The following is a 27,638-nucleotide window of genomic DNA, read 5'->3' on the forward strand; positions in this document are numbered from 1 at the left end:
TGGTAAGAAACTTGAGTGTTTATTGTCAGTTGTGGGCAAGTCTGACTTGCTCATGAGCTTCTGCCTGAACTTTTTTTTGTTGTTGTTGTTTTTAAACCACCAAGACAGAAACAGTCAAACGTCAAACACGGAGTTTAGCCTCTGTCAGCTCAGAGAGACTCAATCGAACACAGAAAACACGATTGTGCAAAAGAAAGAAAAGAGACTCCAGTTCAGTCAGCAGGGGGCGCCAGAGAGCTCATGCACAAACACAAACACATCAAACAGCAGCCCGGAGCAGGTTCATGCAGACGGCTGGCTCGTCCAGTTCCATGGCTTCTCGGGTTCCTCCGGGTCAGTAGTGTGTCTGTGCGCATCCTCTGGGCTCCACCGCTTCGGGCTCAGAGGTCGCAGAGGTGGAGTTCTGAGCGGGTCCGACCCGTTTCAGTCCTTGACCAGCCTGTAGATGTGGTGCTGAGCCCCGTGTTCGCTGGTCGACACCTCGAAGACGTACGCCACGCACAGCAGCGTCTCCAGAGTGTCCCGGTTCGTCACAACCTGTGGAACATCAGAACCATCAGAACCAGCATCAGAACCATCAGAACCAGAATCAGAACCATCATCAGAACCACTATCAGAAACAGCATCAGGACCATCGTCTGAATCAACATCAGATCCAACACACACCTGCATATATGTGGTGACACAAAACAACACACGCTTGCATATAAACAGTGACACACACATACCTGCATATAAGTGGTTAGACACACACACACACCTGCATATAAACAGTGACACACACATACCTGCATATAAGTGGTTACACACACACACACACCTGCATATAAACAGTGACACACACACACCTGCATATAAGTGGTTACACACACACACCTGCATATAAGTGGTGACACACACACACACACCTGCATATAAACAGTGTCACTCACATAGCAACACACACTCACAGCAACTCAGACCTGCATATAACAGTGACACACACACACAGCAACACACACATACACCTGCAGGATGGTGAAGTTCTCCAACACACACACACACACACACCTGCAGGATGGTAAATTTCTCCAACACACACGCATGCACACACACACACACACACACACACACACACACACCTGCAGGATGGTAAAGTTCTCCAACACACACACACACACACACACACACGCACACACACAGACACACACACACCTGCAGGATGGTAAAGTTCTCCAACACACACACACACACACACACACACACACACACACACACACACACACACCTGCAGGATGGTAAAGTTCTCCAACACACACACACGCACGCACGCACGCACGCACGCACACACACACACACACACACCTGCAGGATGGTAAAGTTCTCCAACACACTGTTCATCATGTATTTTTCCGGCAGGTGCTTGAGTTTGTGGATGAAGTTGATCATATACTCGCACAGCGGCGACCGATGGATCCTGAACACGTATCGTCCGTTCTCGAAGCGAGCGTACTCGGTCTGCAACAGCAACACAACCAGGGTTACACACCTGTGAGAGCGACACACACCTCCGGAGAAAAGTCTCACCTCCACCTTCTCCACCACCTGTTTGCCGAAGGAGCAGACTTTAGTGGACGAGGTGATGATCATGTTCTCCTGGCTCTCGTACTGACTCGACACTCCGTAGAAGAAGCTGCTGTCGTCCTGGAGGTTCACGCTCAGGTCCGCCTGCAACAGAGGATCCTGGTCAGACCTTCGTCTCTCACAAACACAAATACATACTTCAGAATAAAACATTAGCAGTAAGACCTTTGTCTCTCACAAACACAAATACATAGTTCAGAATAAAACATTAGCAGTAAGACCTTTGTCTCTAACAAACACAAATAAATACTTCAATATAAAACATTAGCAGTAAGACCTTTGTCTCTAACAAACACAAATAAATACTTCAAAATAAAACATTAACAGTGAGGCCTTTGTCTCTAACAAACACAAATAAATACTTCAATATAAAACATTAGCAGTGAGACCTTTGTCTCTAACAAACACAAATACATAGTTCAGAATAAAACATTAGCAGTGAGACCTTTGTCTCTAACAAACACAAATAAATACTTCAATATAAAACATTAGCAATGAGACCTTTGTCTCTAACAAACACAAATAAATACTTCAAAATAAAACCTTAGCAGTGAGACCTTTGTCTCTAACAAACACAAATAAATACTTAAAAATTAAACCTTAGCAGTGAGACCTTTGTCTCTAACAAACACAAATAAATACTTCAGAATAAAACATTAGCAGTGATACCTTTGTCTCTAACAAACACAAATAAATACTTCAAAATAAAACATTAACAGTGAGGCCTTTGTCTCTAACAAACACAAATAAATACTCCAAAATAAAACATTAGCAGTGAGACCTTTGTCTCTAACAAACACAAATCAATTCTTCAAAATAAAACATTACCAATGAGATCGTTGTCTCTAACAAACACAAATAAATACTTCAAAATAAAACATTACCAATGAGATCTTTGTCTCTAACAAACACAAATAAATACTTTAAAATAAAACATTAGCAGTGAGACCGTTGTCTCTAACAAACATAAATAAATACTTTAAAATAAAGCATTAGTAGTGAGACCTTTGTCTCTAACAAACGCAAATAAATACTTCGGAATAAAACATTAGCAGTGAGACCTTTGTCTCTAACAAACACAAATAAATACTTCAAAATAAAACATTAGCAGTGGGATCTTTGTCTCTAACAAACACAAATAAATACTTTAAAATAAAACATTAGCAGTGAGACCTTTGTCTCTAACAAACACAAATAAATACTTCAGAATAAAACATTAGCAGTGAGACCTTTGTCTCTAACAAACACAAATAAATACTTCAAAATAAAACATTAGCAGTGGGATCTTTGTCTCTAACAAACACAAATAAATACTTCAAAATAAAACCTTAGCAGTGAGACCTTTGTCTCTAACAAACACAAATTACAAAACAGTTACACGTTTGTGTTGAATAAACACAAATAAAACACAATTAGTACCTCAAAATAAAACGTTAAAAGTGACACGTTTGTGTTGAATAAACACACATAAAACACAATTGATCATTTCTATAGTCTACCATTTCCTGAAATTACTTTGTTGATATCCATGTATCTAAAAATACACTTGAAAAAATAGATTATAGAACATTTTATTCACTATTTTAAAAAAGCAGATAATTATTCTTGTAAGCAAAGATTTGTCTGTTTAGTTTTTTCTTAAATATTTTTATAAATTTATGAATTTCTTTTTAAAATAACGTTTTTGTTTTTGTTTTATTTTTTTTCTTAAACATTTTCCTGTCTTTTCCCCTCAGTTACAAATATTATGACTGTATATTTTTGATGAAAATGATCCTTGAAAGACTTTTTTAATCAAATGCATATTTTCAAAGACAACAACAACAACGTCTCTCAACAACAAAACAAACGTCTAGAAAGTGAAATCATCTCCAGGTCGTTGTTGTTGTTGTTGTTGTTGTTGAGCTCAGATGTTCACCATCATCCGTGAGCTCCACATAATCCGATTGAGACTCGGAGCTGCCGGGTCGTTACCCGGGTCCTGCTCATGGGTTCTTGTCTCTCTAATGGGCCATTGAGGTCCGGCTCAGGCCCGTCTGGAGCCTTCATCACCCCGTCCGTCTTCATCCCGTGCTCCCGTTATTCCTCCATCCGTCTTCATCCCCGCGAGGCTCGACCTCCTCTTTACCTGGTCTCCGTTCTTCCTCGACAGCCTGCGAGGGAATTCATCCAATTACCATCATCAGCCTGCGATTGGCTGATTAGATCACGACGCCGCGGCTCGGCTGTGTAACAATTTAGCAAATCAGATTCTCGGCTGCACTTGGAAGGCGCGAGACAATCCGCCGGAGGTGTGAGGCGTGGGGGGGGCGAGGGTCCGGGTCCGGCGAGGAGACTTGTAGGAAATCAAATCTCAAACGCCATAGCTTTAGTGGCCTGTCAGCGTCGCCACGGCAACCTGGCGCCTGAGCGTGGCCCGGAGTCATGGACCTGCCGCAGCATCCTCCTCGTGACGCCAAAGACGCTCTTCGTTTCTTCTTCCCCCCCTGCAGCAGAGCTCGGTCCACTGCCGGGATTCTTCAGTTCCTCTTCGGAACCACATCCCAGCACGAGTCCATGTATGGTTCAGGAGCCTTGAAGCTTGTGTCGTGTTTTAAGACACTCTGGTTTCCTCCCAAAGTCCAAGAAATGTCTTCTAGACACTCTGGTTTCCTCCCACAGTCCAAAGATATACTCCTGTAGTCTATGGTTCTATCCATAAATCCAGAAACCTGATCTGAAAACTCCTCTAGACATTTTTATACAATAATCTTTTATTAATTTACATTTTTAGGGCATATGCGTTTTTTTTATGTTTTGTTAACTCAAGTATTTTTCATTTATTAATATTTATGATTTAAGTTTTGTTGGACTAGATTTTTTTCAGGTCACAACATATTATTAAAAACTGAATAATAAATACTGTAAAATAATACAATACAATACGTATCACGACACAGGGTCAACGATACGATATATATTGTGATATCCTTTAAAAGCTCTAGTGGTCACTGTATCCCCTTGTCCTCAGTCATGGCCAAGAACTCGCAGGATTTCATTCTTCCAATAGCTGCGGAGGATGTAATGACTCCAGCGGCCGGAAGTTTAATTGCAACACAAAACAGAACAAACGCTGTGAATATAAATTGAAATTTAAAAAATCTATTTCACTCACACTTTATTGAACTATTTACCATAAAAGAACTAAACTAAAAATGTAAAGTATGATTTGAATGTTAAAAAATAATATATTACTGTAATGATCATAATATTTATGTAACTTAAGAGGTCTTTTCAAATAAAAAAAACTTTTATAAATTTTGTTACACAGTCAAGAACTTGCAGTTGTGTTAAATAACAACCAGAATTGAAAATGTAACTTATGTTGAAACAAAAATCTAGAACCATAACCTCCATGAAAGATGTTTTCATGTCTATTAATGTGAAACATATGTCATAAGAATCCTTTTAACATTTAATAAAAATGGTAAAAGGATTCCCCCACATGAAGTCTGGTTTTTTGAAGGTTTCTTCCTGACAAGAAGAGCCACTTTTTACAGTTTTGTCGCGACGTTGGTTTGTGTAACTGTAGATCCGCACCATCCTAAACACACGACTCCATCTGGATTGACTTAATACCCTCTTAATGTGTCGTGTGTGTGTGTGTGTTTTGGGGGGAAGACTCGGGGCTTATCTAAAAATAAGTATATGAGGTGGCCGACCGGCTCTAATGGCGCAGAGCGACAGGTGTCGGGATTCACGTTTCCTCCGGTGAAAGATCAGAGCTGTCACTCACAGCCAGCCGTCCACACACACACACGCACACGCACACACACACACTCACACACACACACCTACACACACACACACACGTCGAGATTCTACGACCTCGACGTCCCATTGACGACTTATTTACCCAGAATTTGACCAGGAAGAAGGCGTTCGGCGGCCCCTTGTCGAAGAGCTCCTTCAGGCCTCCCTTCTTCTCGGGGAACTTGTCGTAGATCTGCCGAACGTCCACGGACTCCAGATAGGCGTCGCCGTACGTGGGGTTGGACTGACCGATGTGCACGAACAAGTGCTTGTTGAACTGCAGGGACAGAGAATCGATGATCGTCGATTACCATAAGAAGCCTTTTGTTCTCGATGGAAGTACGAGCGAATCACATCGTGGCGTCGAGGCGTGACTTCCTCCGGCTCTTTACGCTGCTTAATAACGTTTATTTACGGTGCGTGATGTCGCCTGCGTGTCTCAGAAGTCTTGTTGATTACATTAGAAATATTCTATATTTACCCCCCATGACCCTGGTAGAGTAAACAAATAAATAGATTATGATTTGATAATAAACCAGCTGAGTAGAATTATGGAAATCTTATGTATATATATGGAAGAAATGTCAATAACCATATTTTCATGGGGGTCTTTTCCCCCTTTCCGCCCCCTTACGATGAACAAAAGTTGCTGAAATACTTCATATCTCTTATATTTATTGTGTAAAATGTATGTTTGAATTTCATAAAAATTTGCCCTATTTTCATTTCCATAGGGGTCTTCTGCCCCCCTTTCCGGCCCCTTACAATGAACAAAAGAAGCTGAAATTCGTTAATTATCTCTTATATTTATTGTGTAAAATGTATGGTTTTAATTTAATAAAAATTTGACCTGTTTTCATTTTCACAGGGGTCTTCTGCACCCCTTTCCGCCCCCTTACAATGAACAAAAGTAGCTGAAATTCTTTAATTATCTCTTATATTTATTGTGTAAAGTATATGGTTTAAATTTAATAAAAATTTGACCTATTTTCATTTTCATTGGGGTCATCTGGCCCCCTTTACGCCCCCAAACAATTAACAAAAGTCGCTGAAATTCTTAAATTCTCTCTTATTCAGTATGTTTTATTTATGGTTGAATTATTGGAATTTTCATGGAGGTATTCTGTCCCCCATTTACGCCCCCTTGAATGAACAAAAGTAGCTGAAATACTTAATATCTCTAATATTTATTGTGTAAATTATATGGTTTTAATTTAATAAAAATTTGACCTTAAATATTTCCCTTGACCTGATGGAGTTGACCTTTGACCTCCCCATAAAAACTTTCACCCAGAGGTCAGTCGTCTTCATGAACATTTACAATACATTTTGTTGCCAATCTATTTACACGAAGACTAACACACACTACTACTCAATATATATATATATATATATTTATTTGTTTTTTAATTACTTTGCTGACAATATAATATATTAAATGACAATAAAATAAAGGCACTTTATTTCAAAGGTTTTCAATTTTTCATTATTATTTTTTCAATAATAAATACGTAACAATAATGTATTTTTATAGATTCAAAATCTTATGTTTAGTACTGAACTTGTGAGGAATAATTTGGGGGAATAGAGCTTTTTTTAAATTATCATTTAAATCAAACTTAAAACAGGATTAATGTCAAGAAAAGTTGTCTCAAACTCAAGCAGTTTTTGATGCTAATTTAATTTATATTTTGTCGTTGGATTTATGTATAATATTGTGTTAACAATTTTCACTATAATATTATTATTTACAAATCTTTTGTGTTTTAAAATACATGAAAAACTTCTTTGTTCACTCACACTCTCCGGGTCCTGAGGTTGCTCCAGGAACGCTGAGAACTCCAACATCCGGAGTTTGGAGCTGGCGATGCATCGCCCCTGCCAAGGGGGGGCGCCAGGGGACATGGCCATCCCCGCCGTACTTTCGTACCCTTAGGGAAGAGACGGCGGAGTGAAGGGGTCGACACGTTTCCGTCATCGGGAGTGGGGGTGTGTTGGGGGGTCACGCACCTGTTATGGGAGTCGGGCCGGACGCCTGCATGGCGTAACTCTGCTGGGAGAAGGGCTTGATGCTGAGGGACGAGAGGGAGACGCGTGTTACACGCTCGCTAATTGGACCACCTGACCTCCGCGGCGTAAATATCATTTCAATGAACTCAAACAATTTATTCATGTGTATCAAAAAAATGGCCGCTCACTCTTCGTGTGCTCCGGGCTGTCCTGGCAGCGCTCCGTGCCAAAACTGGAGAAGGAAAAACATCATGAGTTCATTAATAATAATAATAGTAATACTAGTTAATAATATTCCTTCACTCATGCCGTAAAACATGTTCCGAACAAACTAGAATCATATGACTTTTCTCACTCCCTCTCAGTGAACTCAGCACCACAGCTGCGGCGTCCTACACATCGTTTTGAGATTGGTGACTCTGTGTGACTTCTTTTGTATGCATGTGTGTTGCATTGAAAAACATATTTTTAATTATATAACTAAGAATGTTTTTTCTCAGAGTCTCAACTTTATGAAAGATAAAAAAAAAAATGGAGTTCTGTGTACATTTACTCTAAAAAATCAGACATGTACAATCAGTTTAAACATGACACAATCATTTAGTCTGTGATAAACTAGGAGGTTTTAAAATAAACCACCATTTTGCAGGACAAACTTTCTTTACTACGATCATCGACACAAACAAACAACAACGGAGCTCACGTCATGTTTTCCTCTAAACTAAAACATACATGTTGGCCAACAAAAACTATCCCTGGAACGTCTCATAGTTACCTTGATTGTAGCCAGTAGAATGTATGACACAATGAATTATTTTCCTCTTATGTTTTATAAAAACGATGCTTTGAGACTCGAAGAGACATCACCGTCTTATTAATAAAGTTGTGTATTATGAATGCAACGCACATGCGCACACGCATCGCTGAGTTCCCAGATCGTGTTTCACGTTATCATTTTGTCCCAATGTAGTTGCCGTACAAACATGGAGGATCAAAATATGTCACTGCGCATTCATGTCTGGATCGCACACATTGACTGACATTTGCTATACACCGCTCTAGTAAGTGACTGTGAGTACACAAAACTTCAACGGATCGATTGAAGGGAACTTTATAACATCCATTAAAACATGTATATTATACAAAAAATACCATCTTTGACAGTCATATTATTTTGCAATCTGTCATTTCCTCGTCTGACTTACGCCCGGCAGAGCTACATGTGACGACGTCACTGATTGGCTGATATGATATGATGTAACTAAAAAAACATTGTCTCGTAACACAAACATTCAAGTGACAAACGATGATTTAATAAAAAAAGCGTATTTTTTTGAAGTAAAAATGACTTTTAAAGTTTAAAAAAGTTATGTGAGACAAGGCTAAGCCAATCGGTGGCCTCGTCACATTGAGTCGTGATGAAAGTCACATCAGTCTTTTTGTTAATATAAATGTCTTTTGTGGTGAAAAGTTTTTCCTCGAAGTTTGGTTCCTCATAAAAAAAAATAAGGTATTCGCAGTGTGTGAAGTCATCACGTCGGTGCTGGGCGGCAAAGCATTATGGGAGTCGTTGAGGTGACAGTTTTCGTTAGAACTTAAACCCATGATACATTTGATTAAATTTCTTAACGATACGTGAGAGTTTTTCGCCGGACGACGAACCCTCAGTGACTCACCCCACCAGCGGGGGGGTACGCCGGCCTGGACAAGCCCTGCAGCGCCATCTTGTTCTGGAAGGCGGTGGGCGAGATGATTTGTGCCGAGGACATGGTGGCCATGCTCTGCAGAGCCTTGTCTTTTGTCACCTGGTCCTGCGGGGGAGGGGGGGGGGAGCACAGAGAGTCGGGGTGAGCGAGACGGGAGCTGGAAGAAACACCCTCCCTAAACCCCCCCCAGCCCACTAGGTCGCCCTAAAAAGAGGACAGAAGGAATTGAGAGGCTGGTGTTACCGTCCAGAGTTAAGTGTGTGGCGGGAGTGAGTCGGCGACGACAAGAAGATCCTGCTGTGGGGGGTCAAGTCGTAAAGGGGGTCGCGGCGGTGTGTGTGTGTGTGGGGGGGGTCAAGTCGTAAAGGCAGGGGGTCGCGTCGGTGTGGTGGGGGGCGGTTGTGTGTGTGTCGGGGCTCGAGTCAGAGGTGGTTTGTACGAGGGAACATATGAATCAACCGACTGGTTTTAGCAAGAAGGTTGTGAGCTTGAAACCAGCTTGAGCAAATGTGTCATCTCTGATAGTTTGGTGAGTTTCCTCCAGGTACTTCCTTTTAAAAACACACAAAAAGAACGTTTGCCTTTTAATATACGTCCAGGGTGTCGCTCTCTCCCCTTTGCTGGGACAAACTCCTAGAATTTCTAGAGTTTACCTCAAACTGGATTCAAACCCATGACCTTCTTGCTGAGCGACAAGGTTATGGGTTTGAACTCAGACATTATCCCTGTATCTGGCTGTTTCCTCCAGGTACTCCAACTTACACACACACACTAAAGCTTTTCTTTGTTCACTTTGAATCCATCCATCCATCCATCCATCCATCCATCCATCCATCCATCCATCCATCCATCCATCCACCTGTCTATCCACCCATCCACCCATCCATCCATTTATACATCCATCCACTCATCTATTCATCCATCCATCCATCCATCCATCCATCCATCCATCCATCCATCCATCCATCCATCCATCCATCCATCCAACCATCTATTCATCCACCCATCCATTTATACATCCATCCATCCATCCATCCATCCATCCATCCATCCATCCATCCATCCATCCATCAATACATCCATCCATCAATCCATTTATACATCCATCCATCCATCCATCCATCCATCCATCCATCCATCCATCCATCAATCCATTTATACATCCATCCATCCATCCATCAGTTGCCTCAAACTGGATTCAAACCCACAACCTTCTTGCTGAACATCAAATTTGACATTAACTTTCATCACATGCTCACATTTGAACATGAATTCTATTATTTGTAGACTTTGAAAATATATAAGTTTAAAAAACATCATATCTGTATTTACTTGTTATAACTATAATCTTTATGTTTATTATATTAAATACAAATCTAGATTTTCAACCACGATAAATCCCTAATAATAATTCCTGTTTTGTTGTGACCTCAGTGGCAATAAAGTTTTTTTCTGATTCTGATTATTTTATCACACTAATAATGTAAACATTAATTGAAATATCAATAATAAAACTAAATCGATTTTTGTTATTCAAATAAAACATCTTCTTTACATGTTTGAACTTTTGGTTTAAAGAACAAAATATAAACGTTATATAAAACAAAGAAGCAGTGAGGGCTTCAGGAACATATTCTAGATAATGGTCGTCCTTCATGAATCCCCCACTCAGCAGTTTCCACCGGACCGGGTCACACTGGACATTCTTCTGCTCAGCGCCGGCCAACACAAGGACATATCTGGCATACGAGGGTCCAAGTGCTCGGCCTCTCGGTTACACCAGAGACGCGTATAAAAAGGCGCGTCTGGAGACCAACCCTGTGACCAGAGGAGCTTCGTGCCAGCTGGACTCTGGTGGCTTCGCTCCAAGAGTTGTTGAGATGAAGAAAGAAAAGTGAGAACGTTTCCTCTCAGCGACTCCTTTTAACTTAACTTAATTGCAGTGTAACTTAATTGAAGATAAATATTTTGGTTAAAAAGAAACAAAGTTTAAAAATAGATTCAATGAAAATATATTAAAATGTATCTATAGATATAAAAGTTATAAATAAAAAAACTAATTTAAGAAAAATTGAAAGATGTATATAATGAATAATTAGATAAAATTCAAAACTGTATTAGTTTGATATAAAAATGGAAATAAACAAATATATTTGCAACTATTAACTAGTATTTAATGTGATGCCAAACTTTATTTTTCACGTATATTGAAAAAACTGAAGGTAAAATATAAAAATACACAAATCAAAAACTATCTTTTAATTCAAAAATATTAAAATCATAATCAGGAAAAACTACAAAAAAGAATATTATAAATTAAATACAATTAAAATGAAAAAGAAAAAGATGACACACATTAAATACGTGAATTAAAAAATAAAAATAAGATATTCAGTTAAATAAATGCATTTGAATGCAACGTAAAGTAAAACTATATATTTAAATTCAAATTGATTAAAATCATGATCAAGGAAAACTACAAAAAAGGAGAATATTATAAACAAATATATAATTAAAATAATCTAAATTATATGAACTCAGTTAAATAAATACATTTAAATGTAACTATTGAATCGTAAAACTATATTTTAAATTCAAATATATTAAAAATGAAGAAACTTGTAAAAAAATTATATAAAATTCCAAAATGAAAAGATAATTAAAAAAAACTAACCTTTTAAAGTATCAATCAAAAGTACAAACATGCCTATAGATAACTTTAACTCGACGTAATGATAATAAAATCATGTTCACTTTTAATGTTTAAGCATTTGAAATATTTAAGTGTCGTCAAGTTCAAATGAGCTCAGCGGGAAGAAGTCGTCTTTTATTAACTCTTTCATAGTCGTGCTGCACGACATCCAACTTTCTGTTTATCCTTCCAGACCGTGGTCAAATGACCTCAATTGTCTGAGTGACACGAGCTCTCCTGTAGCTTCCTCTAATGCACTTTTTCCTGCTTTTTATCTTTTTATTTGTTCACCCACATCCATCATCTCATCACCAACGGTTAGTCAAACATATCCAAGATTTTTCCGCATCAACAATCTCTAGTTTTCTGTTGTAAGAAATCATTTAAGATGTTTTAAAGAAGACAACAAACGTCTTGTTTGTCTGAGTTTCCTTCATGAAATAACATTAAATAGATAAAAAGAAAAAAAGGTTTGACTCACGTAGCGTACCTTCAGCTTCACCTGGATCTCTCTGGCTTTCCGTCGAGCCAGAACCTGGATGTGACTGGACACCTGTGGAGACAGAGATGTTAGCATGAGAGCTAACAATGCTAACCATGCTAACGATGCTAATGATGCTAACGATGCTACATCTCCAACTCAGACATCACCAACCGAGTGTCAATGATCAAAACAGGACAAAAGAACACATGAGGGATGAAACTGGATCTGTGGAGTCTGTCTAGATGAGACCAGAGAAAACAAATCTATTTCACTCATCTGAAAATTACTCATCAATTATTAATGAGACAAAAATAATTAATTAATTAAAAATGTGTTTTAAAATGATCAAAGTGACTTTAATTGACACACACACGAAATATAAATGAAAAAAAATCAACCTTTTACCATCAGAATCACTGTAAATCTAAAAAAAGATGTAATTGTATAAAAAGTAAAGAAAAAGAAAGAAAAGAATGTGTGTTTTATCTTGCTTTCTGAAATAAAATAATATTTAAAAAAATCAGGAAAATACTGATAACAATGTAAATAATATGTAGAATGCTTAATTATAGAAAATAGAAAAAGTCTATTGAGTAATTATTTTAAATAAATAATAATAGAAAATGTTTTTATTTTTATTAAGTTCTTGAGTTATCATTTTTTTTCTTTAGTCATATTTTTGTGTTTCTTTAATCACATTTTTAGTTTATTTTATCATATTTTTTTGTTTCTTTATTCATATATACTTTTTTGGTTTCTTAATCATATCTTTAGTTTCTTTAATCATATTTTTGTGTTTCTTTTATTATATATTTTTGTTTGTTTAATCATATATATATATTTTTGTTTCTTTATGGTAAATTCTATTTCATTAATCATATTTTTTTGTTCATGATTCATATCAAATATCAAGGTAAATAAAATATAAATAATAAAAAATGTAACTTAATTTTATTTAATTTTATTTATTTATTTTTACCAATCATATCAGATTCATGTTTCTTGACGGTCCCTAACAAAACCGGTCTCTCCTGGTTCAGGTGTTTCCACAACAACAAAGAACAGGATTATTCTTAAGCGTTCTCCAGCAGGTGTCGCTCTCAAACACCCGGACGTCCTTCAACCATCTCAGCTCCAACATTTTCCTCATGGTTCCTCTCAGCGCTGCTCGTCTCTCCTGGTCTCCACGGGGCCCGATGCCAGATGACTTAGCAGGGACCCACATCCATCAACCCCCATACATCAGCCCCCGTCACATCAGATACTGTAGTAAGGATCCGGTTCCAAATCCCCACGGCCTTCCCGCCTCATCCCTAGTCCGGAACGCCGTATTCCCCGGCTTCGACCCGCTCCTAACAAGCCGTGGACTCGCGAGGTGGTGAAGAAGCAACACCGACACACGATCCTATAGCATCTGTACGTGGCTGTAAATCACTCGTCGTGTCCAGACCGCGCAAAGAAAGTGTGTGTGTGTGTGTGTGTGTGTGGGGTACACCAGGGTATCGTCCTCGTCACTCAGCAGAGCTTCAGAAAATAGCCTCAGCGTCGACTCACCTGCTTCCTGGTCCGCGTCTTCCCTGTGCGTAGTTTGATGTAGCGAGCGATCAACTCATTACGTCCTGAAAAAGAAAGAAAAGATTGAAATGTATTATTTTAAAAAATGGGTAACTTTTTACATTTTTACATGAAAATAATAAAGATTCTGGCACTTTATGAAGTTATTAACCATTTTCTTTAACCCTCGTGCTTTCTCTGGGTCAAGGCGACTCGATGGTCCGAAAAATAAACATGTTTGTGGTATCCCTTGTGTTGTCTCTGGGTCAAGGTGATTCGAAAGGTCCAAAAACAAATGTGTGTCAGGTATCCCTTGTGTTGTCTCTGGGTCAAGGTGATCCAAAGGTCCGAAAAACAAATATGTTTGTGGTACCCTTTGTGACCCGGAGGCCCGAAAACAAACGTGTTTGTGGTATCCCTTCTGTTGTCTCTGGGTCAAGGTGATCCAAAGGTCCGAAAACAAATTTGTTTGTGTTATCCCTTGTGCTGCATCTGGGTGAAAGTGATCCGAAGGTCCGAAAACAAATTTGTTTGCGTTATCCCTTGTGCTGCATCTGGGTGAAAGTGATCCGAAGGTCTGAAAACAAATTTGTTTGTGGTATCCCTTGAGTTGCTTCTGGTTCAAGGTCAACAACCTCTCTGGCTTCCATAAATACATATGCAATGGTGGAGGTCGTTCACCTTGACCCAGAGACAACACACAAGGGTTCATCACAATTATATCAAAATGTTTTAGATTTATTTTGATTTAACGGCTGTAGATTATTTAATAATCTGCTATGAGTGATAAGATAAGTTACATTTTCATTATTTGTATTTATTCAACACGTTTTCTTTGGCTGTAATAACAGTTGAAACAGAGGTTTAGGACCAAAAAGCTCAATCTGGAACAATGGTCAGGAAGTTAAAATACTGCATATTTACAATAAAAAAGGCTTGATAAATAGTAAATATAGCAAATGAATGATGAAGTAAAAGTCAAAAAGATGATTTTTGACTATTTAAAAAGTGGGTATTTTAAATGTCTTGGTGCCATTATCCAGTTTACAACGGGTATATATGATGCATACTCTTCATCTTCATGTAAAACATGTCCATAAAATAAACTTTAAATGATTAAAACTGTAACAATAACAATAAATAAAGTAAAAATGGTTTTAAAATGATTAAAGTGACCTCAAATGCCAACAAATGTCAACGTCACAAAATGTCAACATAAAAATAAATCTAAAATAATCGACTTCAACGGCAAACAATGCAACGTTCTGATCCCAGAGATACAAAACTGTGCAGATAATCGTAAAAATGTTGATATAAATATCTGTTGACGAAGCGTCAAGAGACGATTAAGTCACATCTAAAGTGTGCGTCTGTACGAGGAGGTCGTCAAGTGTGTTTAAGTTTATCTCCGAGTACATCTGTCTGAGAGAGACGCCTCATCAGTCGCGCATGATCCTCCATGTGTGTGTGTGTGTGTGGGGGGGGGTGTGTGTGTGTGTGTGTGTGTGTCCTCTGACGGACAGGTCACATGGGCGGAGCAGGTGGAGCCGCAGCTATGTGATCCTCGGACCCGGTCCCTGGACGGACTCGGTCAAGGCTGCTGACCAAAAAGGCGGGAGGGGGGGCCCTCCGGAGGGTCTGTGCCAGGCAGCTGGCGTGTGCGTCAATGTTTATGGAATATGCCTTTTACGCCCACAGTAAATCTTGTTACTCCTCACGACACACACATCCTCGACACCGTCTCGGGTGGCGGCGCAGGGCAGCGGTCATGTGGCTCCGTCGGCCCCGGAATCACAAGTTCATCAGCAGATTTCACACGTTAAGAAAAAGCGCATTTCCTCTGAACGAGACCAGACGAACCGTTTTGAAATCCGTCATAGTGATCGTGAACTTGACACACAACTCGACAGAAAATCTCTGATTTCCTGAACAACTTAACTCGATTTACCGTCTTAGATTCATCCGTGGAGGTTTCAAAAAACACTTTTATCGTTCAAATCCAGATTTAATGCAAGTTTGAGCTCGTCCTACTTCAATAAATACTTTAATACAACACAATAAATACTTGACAAATACTGGAAATAACTCAAGGTAAACAATTAAACCAAACTAGGGCTGCAACTAGTGATTATATTTCCCAGAATATTCTACTTTAGACTTTAATCAATTAATCGAGGAATGAGATACTTCATTTCTTTTATATCCATGTCATAGCGTTTAAATACTTGGGCTCAAGGGGATTTTAAGCCGTATAGTACAATTCAAAGGTTACAGTCTAAAACAAAATGCACAAAGTACTGACCATTTCATCTCTTGCTCGAATCAGCATAATGTATTTTAAATTTCAAACTCAACAACCCTCTCACTAACGGTGACTCACAGTATTTGCTCCCCGTAATGCTTTGCCGCCCAGCCAATCAATCACAGTTGCTGATATTTTTTTACATAGAATCTAAACACAGTAATGAAACAAACGATCAGTTATTTAATAGAGCAAAGAGTAGAAAGTAGGGTTTTGGAAAATATTGATATCGCGATATGTATACTACCTACCTACCTACCTATCTACCTATCTACCTATCTACCTACCAACCTACCTACCTACCTACCTACCTACCTACCTACCTACCTACCTACCTACCAACCTATCTACCTATCTACCTACTAACCTATCTACCTATATACCTACCTACTTACCTACCTACCTACCCACCTTTTGGTTTGAAAACAAATGAAAGCAGTTACGAATTTGTCAAGAGTCATGTGGTCTGTAAATTCTGCAACACCAGAGTCAAGTACTCGACAGTACTACACATATATCCTTGTTACTACATCACTATATATCAGATTATTGACCCTGTATCATGATATGTATCGTATGGACAGATTCTTGACAATAAAAAGGCATCATGGGATAAAAATAAAAAAACAGTGAAATTTAACCACGGGATCACTGCTTTAGAATTATTTAATTATTTGTTTGTCCAAATCTTTGATTCAATACCGTAAATAAACAGCAACAACTCGGTTGCTGACCCGTTTGACCTTGAAAATACCTTCACGACCTCCGACCGCTAATCAAACCCGTTCTCATTAGACAACATTCCTGCTCCGGTCAGAAAATAATCGACCACAGCAGGCCCTTATTGGAGATTAACACATTTGCAAACAGACACACAGTCGCACACCGGATCAGTTACAGATCCAGACCTACAACTGCAACACACACACACACACACACACACCGTCTCTTTAACACGGCCGTCTCTTCTCTGGCACCACATCTCCACGTGAATTAACACAAGGCTTCGTCACGACACACAACCTGGTTCCAGCTCGTCACATTTTCCTCGCGCCGTGTGCGAGCGGACCTCACAAGGCGCTCCATAAATCAGGTAACCCCCCCCCCCCGACCACCGCCGCCCGGCCCTTTTGACGATGAAAAAATGGAAACCCAAAGCCCCATCAGATGTTCTCGACACCCTATAAAAGTGATCAAATTCAGGACGGAATGCCAAACACTGTCCCGAGAGTTCGTGTGAACTGATTCTCCAGGAAGACGGTGGCGCTGTTTGAGGACGTGGTTATGAGTCGACTTCCTGGTATGAACCTCACATTTAAACGGAACCCCTCATAGTTACGAAGATTAATATTAATTTCCTTCAGCATAGAATTCCAGAGTAAGGACGAACGTAAAGGATGTCACGCTCCAACTATCATAGAATGAATTGGGAAAAGGTCAACTTCAGGCCTTGCTAGAAACAACACACAACCATGAGCCCATAACCCTAATCCTAGCCCTAACCCTAACCATAACACTGATCCTAACCCAAACCCAAACACTAACACTAACACGAAACACTAACACTAACACTAACCTTAGGTTAGGTTAGGTAGAACTGTATTGATTCCCTCCTTTGGGAAATTGTTTTTTTTCCAATTAGACACAGCAATACAGCAATTATTCATAAAAAATAAATACAAATAAAATAATAACAAGAACACAGAAATAAAGAGAAAGAACAAGATGATACAATCTAAGTCTAAAGATAAATAACAAAGATCACAGAAAAATAGCAAAGACAAAGGATACAAAGATTAACATAGAACAGAACATCCTGATACTTTTACTCCACTCCTGCCCCCAACACTTAACACCAACACCAAAACCAACACCAACACCAACACTAACACTTGAAACTTTGCTAAACATCTAGAAACTTTACCAGCAACACGTGGAATCTCAAAGAAACCAAAAATCCTTTCAGTACAAAAACCTGGAGATTTCTAAGGAGGACATGGTTCCTCTAGAGACGCCAAGAAAGGCAGATGGCAGAGGCACAACAACGCTCTAAAAATGTGGGCATCATTGATGTTGAATATGATATTTTAGCTTCGCAAATATTCCCTGATTAACCCTTAGGTCACCCCCTATTATTAGCTTCCGGCCACACCCTTGTTGGGGGGTGTCTGAGGGACACCATACTCTACAACACACTGGACATCAGATAGGGAACTCGGTCACACACTGATGAGGTCATTGATATCCAGACAGCTAACTCACGCCACCAAGGGGCTTAAAGAGTGTCAGTAGAAACTTAACCTCCGCAGATTAATGCCATCACACTGTCTGCGGTCACAGACGAGTCCGACTAGGAAACCCAGAGCGGCAGCAGGAACGTTTTTTCAGGGAATACAAAATCGCTAGTTTGAAGTTTGTTTCAATGTAGTACTTCTTCACTGTATGTGTTTATGTCACAGTGATACATGTTAAAGTGAGGATGGATGGAATGAACCAACATTTAAATACATATTTTGTACGATAAAAAAAATATATATATACAAGCATCAAAAACAAGTCGACCTCCGGTACAAACCTGGAAACAACTTGGAAACCAAATTTGCTTTGAGTAATACATCAGTCACATAATCAATCTACGGTCCAGGGTCCGACCGAAGACCTCCTCCCATTTCCCTCAAGATGCTGGTTCTACTTTGAGCCTCATACCAGAACTCTAAGAAACACAAAGTACTTTATCATGTTTAGATGAAGCACAGATCAATTACCAGCACTATTGAGTAAGTTACTTTAAAATAGTAACTTGCTTACATTCCTAGTTACTTCTTTGAAAAGTAGCTCAGTTTTTTGAAGTTACTTGTTACTTTCAAAGTAACTAGTTACTAGGGAAAGTAACTTTTGTAAAATAGAGGGATTAAGTTACATTTTAAAGTGCAAGTTTGGATGATTTGATGAATCAATTCAGAAAAAAGGTAAGAACAATAGATTAAATAAACAAATACTATTATATTTTGTGGCCATAACAGATTTCCAATACTGATTTTTGCCTATTTTTTAATTATCCTAAATAAAAAAAGCCTTTTTAAAATTGTACTATTGATCACACAAACGTAAATAAAATCAACAAAATATAACAACAATGTAAAAACAAACAACAATCTTTAAAGGACAATAACAAACAATACACAACTAAAAGGATACATTGTTTACCTCATCAAGCATTTATTGTTGATTTATTTCTAATAAAAATAACGTAAACATCTATAAAACTATAGTTACTGTTACTCAAAACACTGATTCTCAGATCACAAAACTATCGACTTCTGAATAATAACTGTATTATATAATGTAGACTATAAAAAATACTCTTTTTTGAGTATAAATAGGAAGTAAAAGTAACAAAGAAGTCATTCAGGACGAGGCTTCACGTCAAACACAGTCATTAAACTGCTAACTAGCATCTATGAAAACCATAAATACCTTCACGGTCGACCAACACTCTCTTTCTTCTCGGGCCACTCGAGGGTAAGAAGAGGTTACAGGAGGCCACTTTAAGTGTCTCTTCCAAAGTCAACATCGAGGCCACGCAGGTCATAAATCTGTCTTAAGCCAAAAGTCTGCGGTCATCACTGGCCCGGTCTGATCCGTCTTCAGTCACGTTTTCTTTCTCTCGCCTCATTCCTGACATTCCTGAGCTCCTTCTGATCTACAGTGGAACTGTTGTCCTGACACTCCCGGCTGTGTTTGAGTAAGACATCTTAAAGAGGCGTGTGGTGATGTCTTCTGGACTAGAACTCACCTGAAACATGTCAGTAAAAGTAGCTTCAGCTAAATATGAACAGAATTAAACACATTGAATTTCATTAACTTTATCAGTGTCAATTCTGGAAGTGGACAAGTTTTAATTTAGCTTTTTACAAACAACACTGTTTAAAGCATTGGTTTCAAACCAACAACCCAAAGGATAAACTGAGGCCAAAAGAACACAGATGATTATTTTAATTGTAATTGCTGATATAGAGAGACTTAACTCTGTCGCTTTGTAGAATTATGACGTTGAAATGCCAGTCAATACAGTAAACATGTGGCCTTTGTGAGGAGCACCTACTTCAGTCAACAGATGAAAACAATAGTTATAGTTAAAGTTACTTTCAGGCTGTAGTTGGAGAGACCGAAGAAAGACTCTGAGATTTCAAGAGGGATCATTAAATGAAATCCGAATTTCAATAGTACTCAACTTGTTCCCACAAATTGGGAAACAAGCATCTGCTTTCCCTCTTTGTTTCAGGAAACGTTTAAGAATGATTAGAAGCTCAAAAGATCAGGGAAGTTCCTCTTTACTCATTAACTCCAGGAGGTCACCACAGAGGAGCTGACACCAGTTTCACTTTCAGAAAACCAAAGTTCAAGCATTTTGTTTCCTACTAAGAAACAATAAATGTGCTTCAAAAGTCCTAACTGAGTTGCTGGTTTTCTGGGGGACCTCAAACCCTGTGGTTCCAACCATAATCATCTCTAAACGTTTTACCTCTCTAGGACAAATTCAATCCTGCTACACGTTCATTTTTCGTTGGCTGAGGTTGATGGTTTTGATGCCATTAGGTATAAACAATTTTCCTCCCGGATTTTCCATGTATAAGACATTGCCAATTCAGATTAGAGACATAGCCTCAGATTTGTTTGCTAACCAAACCTGCATGTGCCTCCTGGGAGGTATGAACTAGTAAAGATGAGGGACTGGAATAGACCCTGTGTGTTCTTGTGTTCTGTCAGAAAGACAACATTTGAGTCAAAATAGCCAGTTAAAGACCCCTCATGGTACCACACCACCAAGATCTTTATCCTTACGATAGGGATTGGGGGGCCTTGGTGGGATACGGACCGTGGGACTGGACACATGGGACAGGGAATCAGGTCTGATCTGGAAGGTTGTTTGTCATGGATCAACCTTCCTGAGGCCTGTCATTGAATCAGAATTTCTGTTTTCCTGATTGCCCTCAAAGTAAGTCAGTAAGTAAGTAATGGTTATTTCTAGAGCCCCTTTCTAGACCAGGGTCACAAAGCGCTTTAACAATCAAAAACAATAAATGTCTTAAGATGTTTCTTGATGGAGTCAGTAGATCATCAAACACAGAGATCGTTCCAAAGCTTAGGAGCAACAGTCTGGAAGGATTTCTCTCCTCTGGTCCTGAAGCGTGTTCATGAACCATCAGTAGATTCTGATCCACAGACCTCAGAGCCCGAGCTGGGGTGTAAGTCTGGATCAGATCACTGATGGAAGGTCTGACCATGAATAGATCTGAAAGTAAGAACCAGAATTTTAAAATGGATCCTGAAAGAAACTGGCAGCCAGTGAAGAGTTTTAAGGATCGTGGAAATGTGAGTTCTTCTACTAGAGCAGGTCAAAGCAAGGTTTAACCCAATGTTCTAAATTTTTAACCTAACAACTTTAATTCCCACAGATGTGAAGTAGTTCTCTGGGCGAGGGTGGTCCGGGCTTCTCATCCACCCCCTTAAGCTTTACAAATCAAGACGACAGAAACAAACACGACCACTATATGTTCTACTGGCCAGTTCTGGGTTTTGTATCGCCATCATCACAGCTCTTAACAGGCTTGTGATCTCTTCAGTTCAGACATTGTTTATGCTGGTCAAGTGCCTCAGATTTAGAATGTAAACGCCGACGGGGAGAAACAGCACGTCCGCACCAGCCCGTCAACTTTAGCAGCAAAGAGTGAGCGTCAGGGCAACCTTTTGACTCCTGAAGCCTTCCTGCCCCCGGACAGACGACCATGTCATGAATAGACGTCTCGATGCAGCATGTTAGCGCGACTCGTCTTGACTCATCTTCATTAGCCGGATTCCAACGGCAATACCTCATTAGAGACGTTCAGTTCCACCTCCCGAGTTCATGACCGAAGCTTTGATACTCGCCTGTGCTATGATGATACTGAAGAATGTCTACGCGTAATCCATTTTTTAAATTTGGTTATCAGTATTAGCGACTACGTGAAACGAAATTGGCAAAAATCTTTCGGATGAATTGGTCGACTTCTTAGTCATGTTCTTGACACCTTCCTGATTTCAATCCTCCAGTGCCCTCGGGGATCACGTTGGTCAGTCAATCAAGATAAATGACCTAACAGGTATGTTCCAGATCTAGCTCTTCTTCATTTGGGGCACACTTGGAAGACCCAACCAGAGAGAGGGCAGAACTAGAAGCCCTCATCATCATAGCGGGACTCTTCCCCGAGATCCTGTCACATGAAAGACGACCCCTTGACCCCAAATCAATTTTTCATCTTTGGGAAATGTCCGCTCCAAACTTTCTAACAGGAAAATATAATAAGAAATAATTTCCAGTGTAAAAGAAAACTTGTTAACAAGCAGGAATTAATCCAAGACGTTTACTGCCTTCATCACATATTAGTTTTATTTCAGAAGAATCCACACAAGTTTTGAACACGCTTGTACTGAAATTTGGCCCTGAAAGTCAAAAAAAAAATCAAACCTTTGTACTACTGCCAACAAAAGGTTCAATACCCAGCACGATGCTTGACTTTTCCCGTTTATACAGTATGTATTTGTAGTTTGCCCTTTGTAACGTTGAAGATCTTCATGATCCCAATGATAACTTTTCTGATCATTGGAAAAATAAATACTTTGATAGAAGTCTCCCTTGTTATTTTTTTACCAGGATGTAATGCTTTTCTGATCTTATTAAAAAAAAATTCTTATTACATATTTCCTGCTTTTTCTACCGCTTTACTTCAACACTTTGTTCTACTAATTTGTCACCAACTATTTTGTTTTTATGGATACATGTCTTATTCCTGGCCTCACTTTAATGCAACTATCTGAACGGCATGAACCCATTAAACGCCAACTCAGCAGGTGAAACCAGAAGGGAAACAAATCTAATCCAAACAAAGTTGAAGACGAGTAAAGCAAGACAAAAACAACTACTTTGTTCTAGCAAACGATCATCTCCGTCGCCAGCACAGAAAAAAAAGTACAGTCATTTTAAGGGAAACCTTGTTTGCTCAAGCCCAATGTTTTATTTGTCCCGCTTTTGTTTTATCAGCAGTCGGCACACTGGAGCACTTAGAGACCGGGTGTGTTTTTCCATTGTTACAGCAGGAGGCCAGCGGTCAGACCACAGGGCACGTCTCTCGCCGAGCACAACACAAGAGGCAGGAAATGTTTTCCTTGGCAGTCGCATGTCGAATCACCGCTGGAGCGCATTAGCGCCACAATAGCCGCGACACCGTCTCTAATAAGACGGCCGATGGTTCTGTTGACTAACGAGCGAAACACCGACGCGGCGAATGAGTTAAATTCAACATGGATGGAGTCACACATTCCTCGGCGCTTCGCCGCTCGGAGATTCAATATCGTATATTGTTGGTGAGGAATGGCATTCCTACGAGGGGAATCCAACCGAAAATTCAGAGTATGTTCGCAGCGATGTCGTCGCAGACTGTTTTGACTTCGTTTCTGGACGTTTCAAGGCCACCGAGGAGAATGTCTTCTCGATAATGAATGTTCTAATGCAAGGGGCGGGCGATTCAATTTCCTTGGGGGCCACATTATATACTGGGACTGTTGTAAGGGGCCGTCAAGAGAAGGAAGGGACACATTTAGAATTAAATTTGATGGGAAAACTAAAAATGAAAAGATTTAGTGTTAATTTGATTGTTTGTTTTTTTTTAATTAATGTTTCAAAAATGTTAAATCAATTACAATGCAAATTTATTAAATTGTGGAATATATATATAAAATTATAAACACACTACAAATAAATAAAACCAATACCCATTAAAAATCTTGGAAGATGCTTTAACTAGTTAAAATATATGTGTAAGTTGAACTATTAATTAAACACCATCTTAAGAATGATAATATTTTTTTTAAATGTTTGTGGTCACATAACAGGAACATTTTAAACATACTTCAAATCATAAGTCAGGAATAATAGTATTCACGTGACAAACATCGTAAGAGTTTTTCTATTAACTTCTTCACCAGTGGATCAAAACACAAGTATCAACTTTCATGGAATTTCCCTTTTTTCAGCGTCAATCTTTCAGTTTTCAGGAGTTTCCAGATGAATGATTGTGATTCATGGTCAACGCCTCGCACTAAACACTTAAGATAGAAGTGAACCTTCAGGACAGGAGCTTGGACGAGTGGAATGTATTTGGTCAATCCTGCAGCATCTCACAAAATAAGTCGTCAACATGATGTTATTGAAGTTTTGTTATTTCATTGGAGATTTGCAGAAATAAGAAACTAATCTTCAATGCATGCGAAAGAACAAACTCTTACGCCTAAGATCTCGGCTCCTGCAAAGGTTTGAAAGAAGTCATCTGCTGTCTCTGATGTCATTTGAAGAAACAACGTAAAGATTAAGTAAGTAAGTAAGTAATATTTATTTATATAGCGTTTTTCGAGACCAGGGTCACAAAGCGCTTAAACAATCAAAACAATACTCAACAAAGTACATACTTAAGGGTTCTTTCCCACGATACTGTATTGATATTTTTATTTACAATAACCATGCAAATATTAACGTTTGTTCATTTTTGTGACGCGATTAAACTTCCGGCCCCTAGATGGCAGAAGTCATTACGTCCTCCGCAGCTAAATGAAGAATGAAATCCTGCGAAATGACTGAGGACGAGAGGATACAGCAGCTTTTAAAGCTGATGTTTGGACATATTTTGGTTTGAAAACAAATGAAAGCAGTTACGACTTCGTCAAGAGTCATGTGGTCTGTAAATTCTGCAACACCAGAGTCAAGTACTCGACAATACTACACATATATACTTGATACAACAGTATCAATATATATCGTATATAGTGATACATATGGTATTGTGAGATTCATGCCAATATAAAACCCTTATAAAAGTGTTATTTATATTCATAATTCACTGTCATGAAATATTGTAGCTCATGACTCGACCAGAAAAAAAAGAAAAGTTCTTGGAAAATGACAAAAATATAGTTTTTGTGCTTGAGTTCGGATTATTTTGACGACAACAAAACGTTCTTGTCCTACTTGATTGGTCAGGCCTGTCCGGATTCAACCTCATCAACAACACAAACGAGCGATAAGGAGTCTCTGCGTTGACCGCGGTCACTGGAACGACTTGACCACGTTTGACCTCTGAGGCCGTGACACGAGCAGATGACTGCTTTCCATCGGCGCTATGGTTCGTGCTAATGAAGGCGACGGGTGGAGTGGGGGTTGGTTTGCAAAGTGGGGCATAAACCGACCTCGGTCTCGCAACTTTTCTCAAGTCGTAAATCCTTGATGGCCAGAAGGCCGTCCGGTTGAAGGCGGTCGGCAGCTGAAGAACAAAGACCGCGAACAGGAGCGAGAGAAGAGATGGAAATAGAAAGAGCAGGAGAGGTAACGTTAACTGCTGCCCTGGACAGGTGTGCTCTCACCGGGGTCTCGATGCCAAAGCCAGACACCCCCCTGCCCACCTTGGTGTTGGGTTCTGCAGCCCTCCCTCGTCCCCTCGCAGCACTCAAAGGGTAAAAGTATATTCTGGTTTTGGGTTACAACTGAGCTGCCTTGAACCTCCCGAGCGCGGATGCCATTCCGGGCGAGCCGACGCGCAGCCCGGCGGCATCACCTGCCCCTGAACCCCACTCAGAGGAAGGACCACCTCGGGCTTTGCCAAGAAAGAAAAAAGGAAAAACCTCACCGGCTTTGCCAGCCCATGACACACAGCAGACACCTGCCCCTCTCAACTCCCCGGCCAACTATTATTTCAGGCTTTATAAGGGCTCAAGTGTTGATCAGAGGCTGGCCGTGACCTCGATAGGTGGCTAAGCCGTGCTACGCTAGGCTAACGGTTAAAGGAGCTGTTTGGCTCAGCGACAGAACAAGGCGATGACAGAACCTGTCACAGTTTTTTCCGCCATCGCAACGACGCACATGATGAACCCATGTGTCCGCGGACATCTTTCATCGCCACGGTCGAGGGCGTCCGTCATCCCCGCGTCGCTCACGCATGTTCTCCTGCCGGAGAACTCTGGAGCGAAGTTGTCCGTGGTCGTCCCGCCGCTAGCTAGTTTGGCTAGCGATGACCTATGTTGACATGGAGGAATCTAGAAGCTGTTCCTCGTCAAGTATTGGAACAACGTACCTTCACGGTTCAACAGCAACACGGATTTCAACCTTTATTAAAGAGCCTTGTATTGTAACCTCCTCAGAGACTGGAGATTTACGCTCATGTTCTCATATTACAGATATTACGGTAGCCACCAGCACCTCTGCCAAACACTTCAACCATCATGACGATATACTAGTTTCAGCTCAGGATTTGTTACATGACACCAGCTACAAAAACTTAAACGCAAGATGTGTAAGAAAATATTGATATACTTAATATCACTATATATTCTTTAAGATACTTTATCGATATTTTACATTGTATTGATTTTTTTTTTTTTGGCGTATTTCATGTCTTATTTTATTTGTATCACAGTTCTTTTAACGTTATATTCAATGTTTTGTTATTTTAATTTACAATTTACATGCAAATAGTTAAGGTATTTGTTTATTTTTGTGATGAAATACAATTAAATTATGTTTTGCGCAGCTAAAAGAAAAATTTAATTCCGAGGATATCCCGGCGATGACTGAGGACGAGAGGATACAGTGACTCCAGCAGCTTTTAAAGCTGACGTTTGGACATATTTTGGTTTGGAAACAAATTAAAGCAGTTACGACTTCATCAAGAGTCAAGTGGTCTGTAAATTCTGCAACATTAGAGTCAAGTACTCGACAATACTACTACTATATATCATAGGTGAAGCAAGAAAACAAGATGGTGGGCGTGGCGGGGGGGCGTACCGTACATCTTGCCCTCGTCAGAGAGGATGATCTTCCGGCGGCCGCAGGGCGGGTAGATGGCGAGGGCCTCCTGGAAGCTCTGCTCGATGTCGGGGCTCCACACGCCCTCAGCATCGTTCTCCAAGGGTTTGTCCAGTCCGTCCCCCAGCTCCTCGCTCCCGCCCCGGGGGGAGGGAGCCGGGACCCACTCCGCAGACGTGGTGGGAAGACGGGGAGAAGACCAGTGAGCCGGGGGGGGAGCGGTCCGGCTGGGTTTGAGGGGCAGTTGTGGAAGAAAAGGTGAACTTAGTGGAGAGGGTTCCGACACCGACACCACTGGAGCCACAGATGTGATGATGATGATGAGGATGATGAAGATGATGAAGATGAGATTCCAAACACTTCCAAATTGACCTGGAAAAGAAAAACAACTATTATTACACACTTTTGTTTGACAACTGGTTTCAGTTCTTCAAAGAACAAAGGTTGCAGGTTATATTACTGCTTAACCCTTGTGTTGTCTCTGAGTCAAGGTGACCTTAAGGCCCGAAAACAATGTATTTGTGGTATCCCTTGTGTTGTCTCTGAGTCAAGGTGACTTTAAGGCCCGAAAACAATGTGTTTGT

At 39.9% G+C, this 27,638-nt stretch overlaps 1 protein-coding gene across 3 annotated transcripts; it reads right to left on the bottom strand.

Moving 5' to 3' along the window:
- Positions 1-27,422, bottom strand: tead4 (TEA domain transcription factor 4). 3 transcript variants are annotated; one of them, XM_087797459.1, is made up of 11 exons: positions 27,034-27,422; positions 13,862-13,926; positions 12,314-12,376; positions 9,102-9,236; positions 7,614-7,657; positions 7,426-7,487; positions 7,216-7,346; positions 5,519-5,692; positions 1,567-1,707; positions 1,345-1,497; positions 1-537 (listed from the first exon to the last, which is right to left on the bottom strand). In XM_087797459.1, the coding sequence occupies exons 1-11, from the start codon at positions 27,038-27,040 to the stop codon at positions 424-426; spliced, it is 1,089 nt and encodes a 362-aa protein (XP_087653585.1). In that variant the 5' UTR covers positions 27,041-27,422; the 3' UTR covers positions 1-423. The 3 variants fall into 3 exon arrangements, with proteins under 3 accessions (XP_087653585.1, XP_087653584.1, XP_087653583.1); XM_087797458.1 differs by having other exon boundaries at positions 12,305-12,376; XM_087797457.1 differs by having other exon boundaries at positions 27,039-27,151.
- Positions 27,423-27,638: the final 216 nt, after the last annotated feature.

The sequence above is a fragment of the Callionymus lyra genome, chromosome 8 (genome assembly GCF_982586985.1).
Source record: "Callionymus lyra chromosome 8, fCalLyr1.hap1.1, whole genome shotgun sequence".
NCBI classification, from domain to species: Eukaryota; Metazoa; Chordata; class Actinopteri; order Syngnathiformes; family Callionymidae; genus Callionymus; species Callionymus lyra.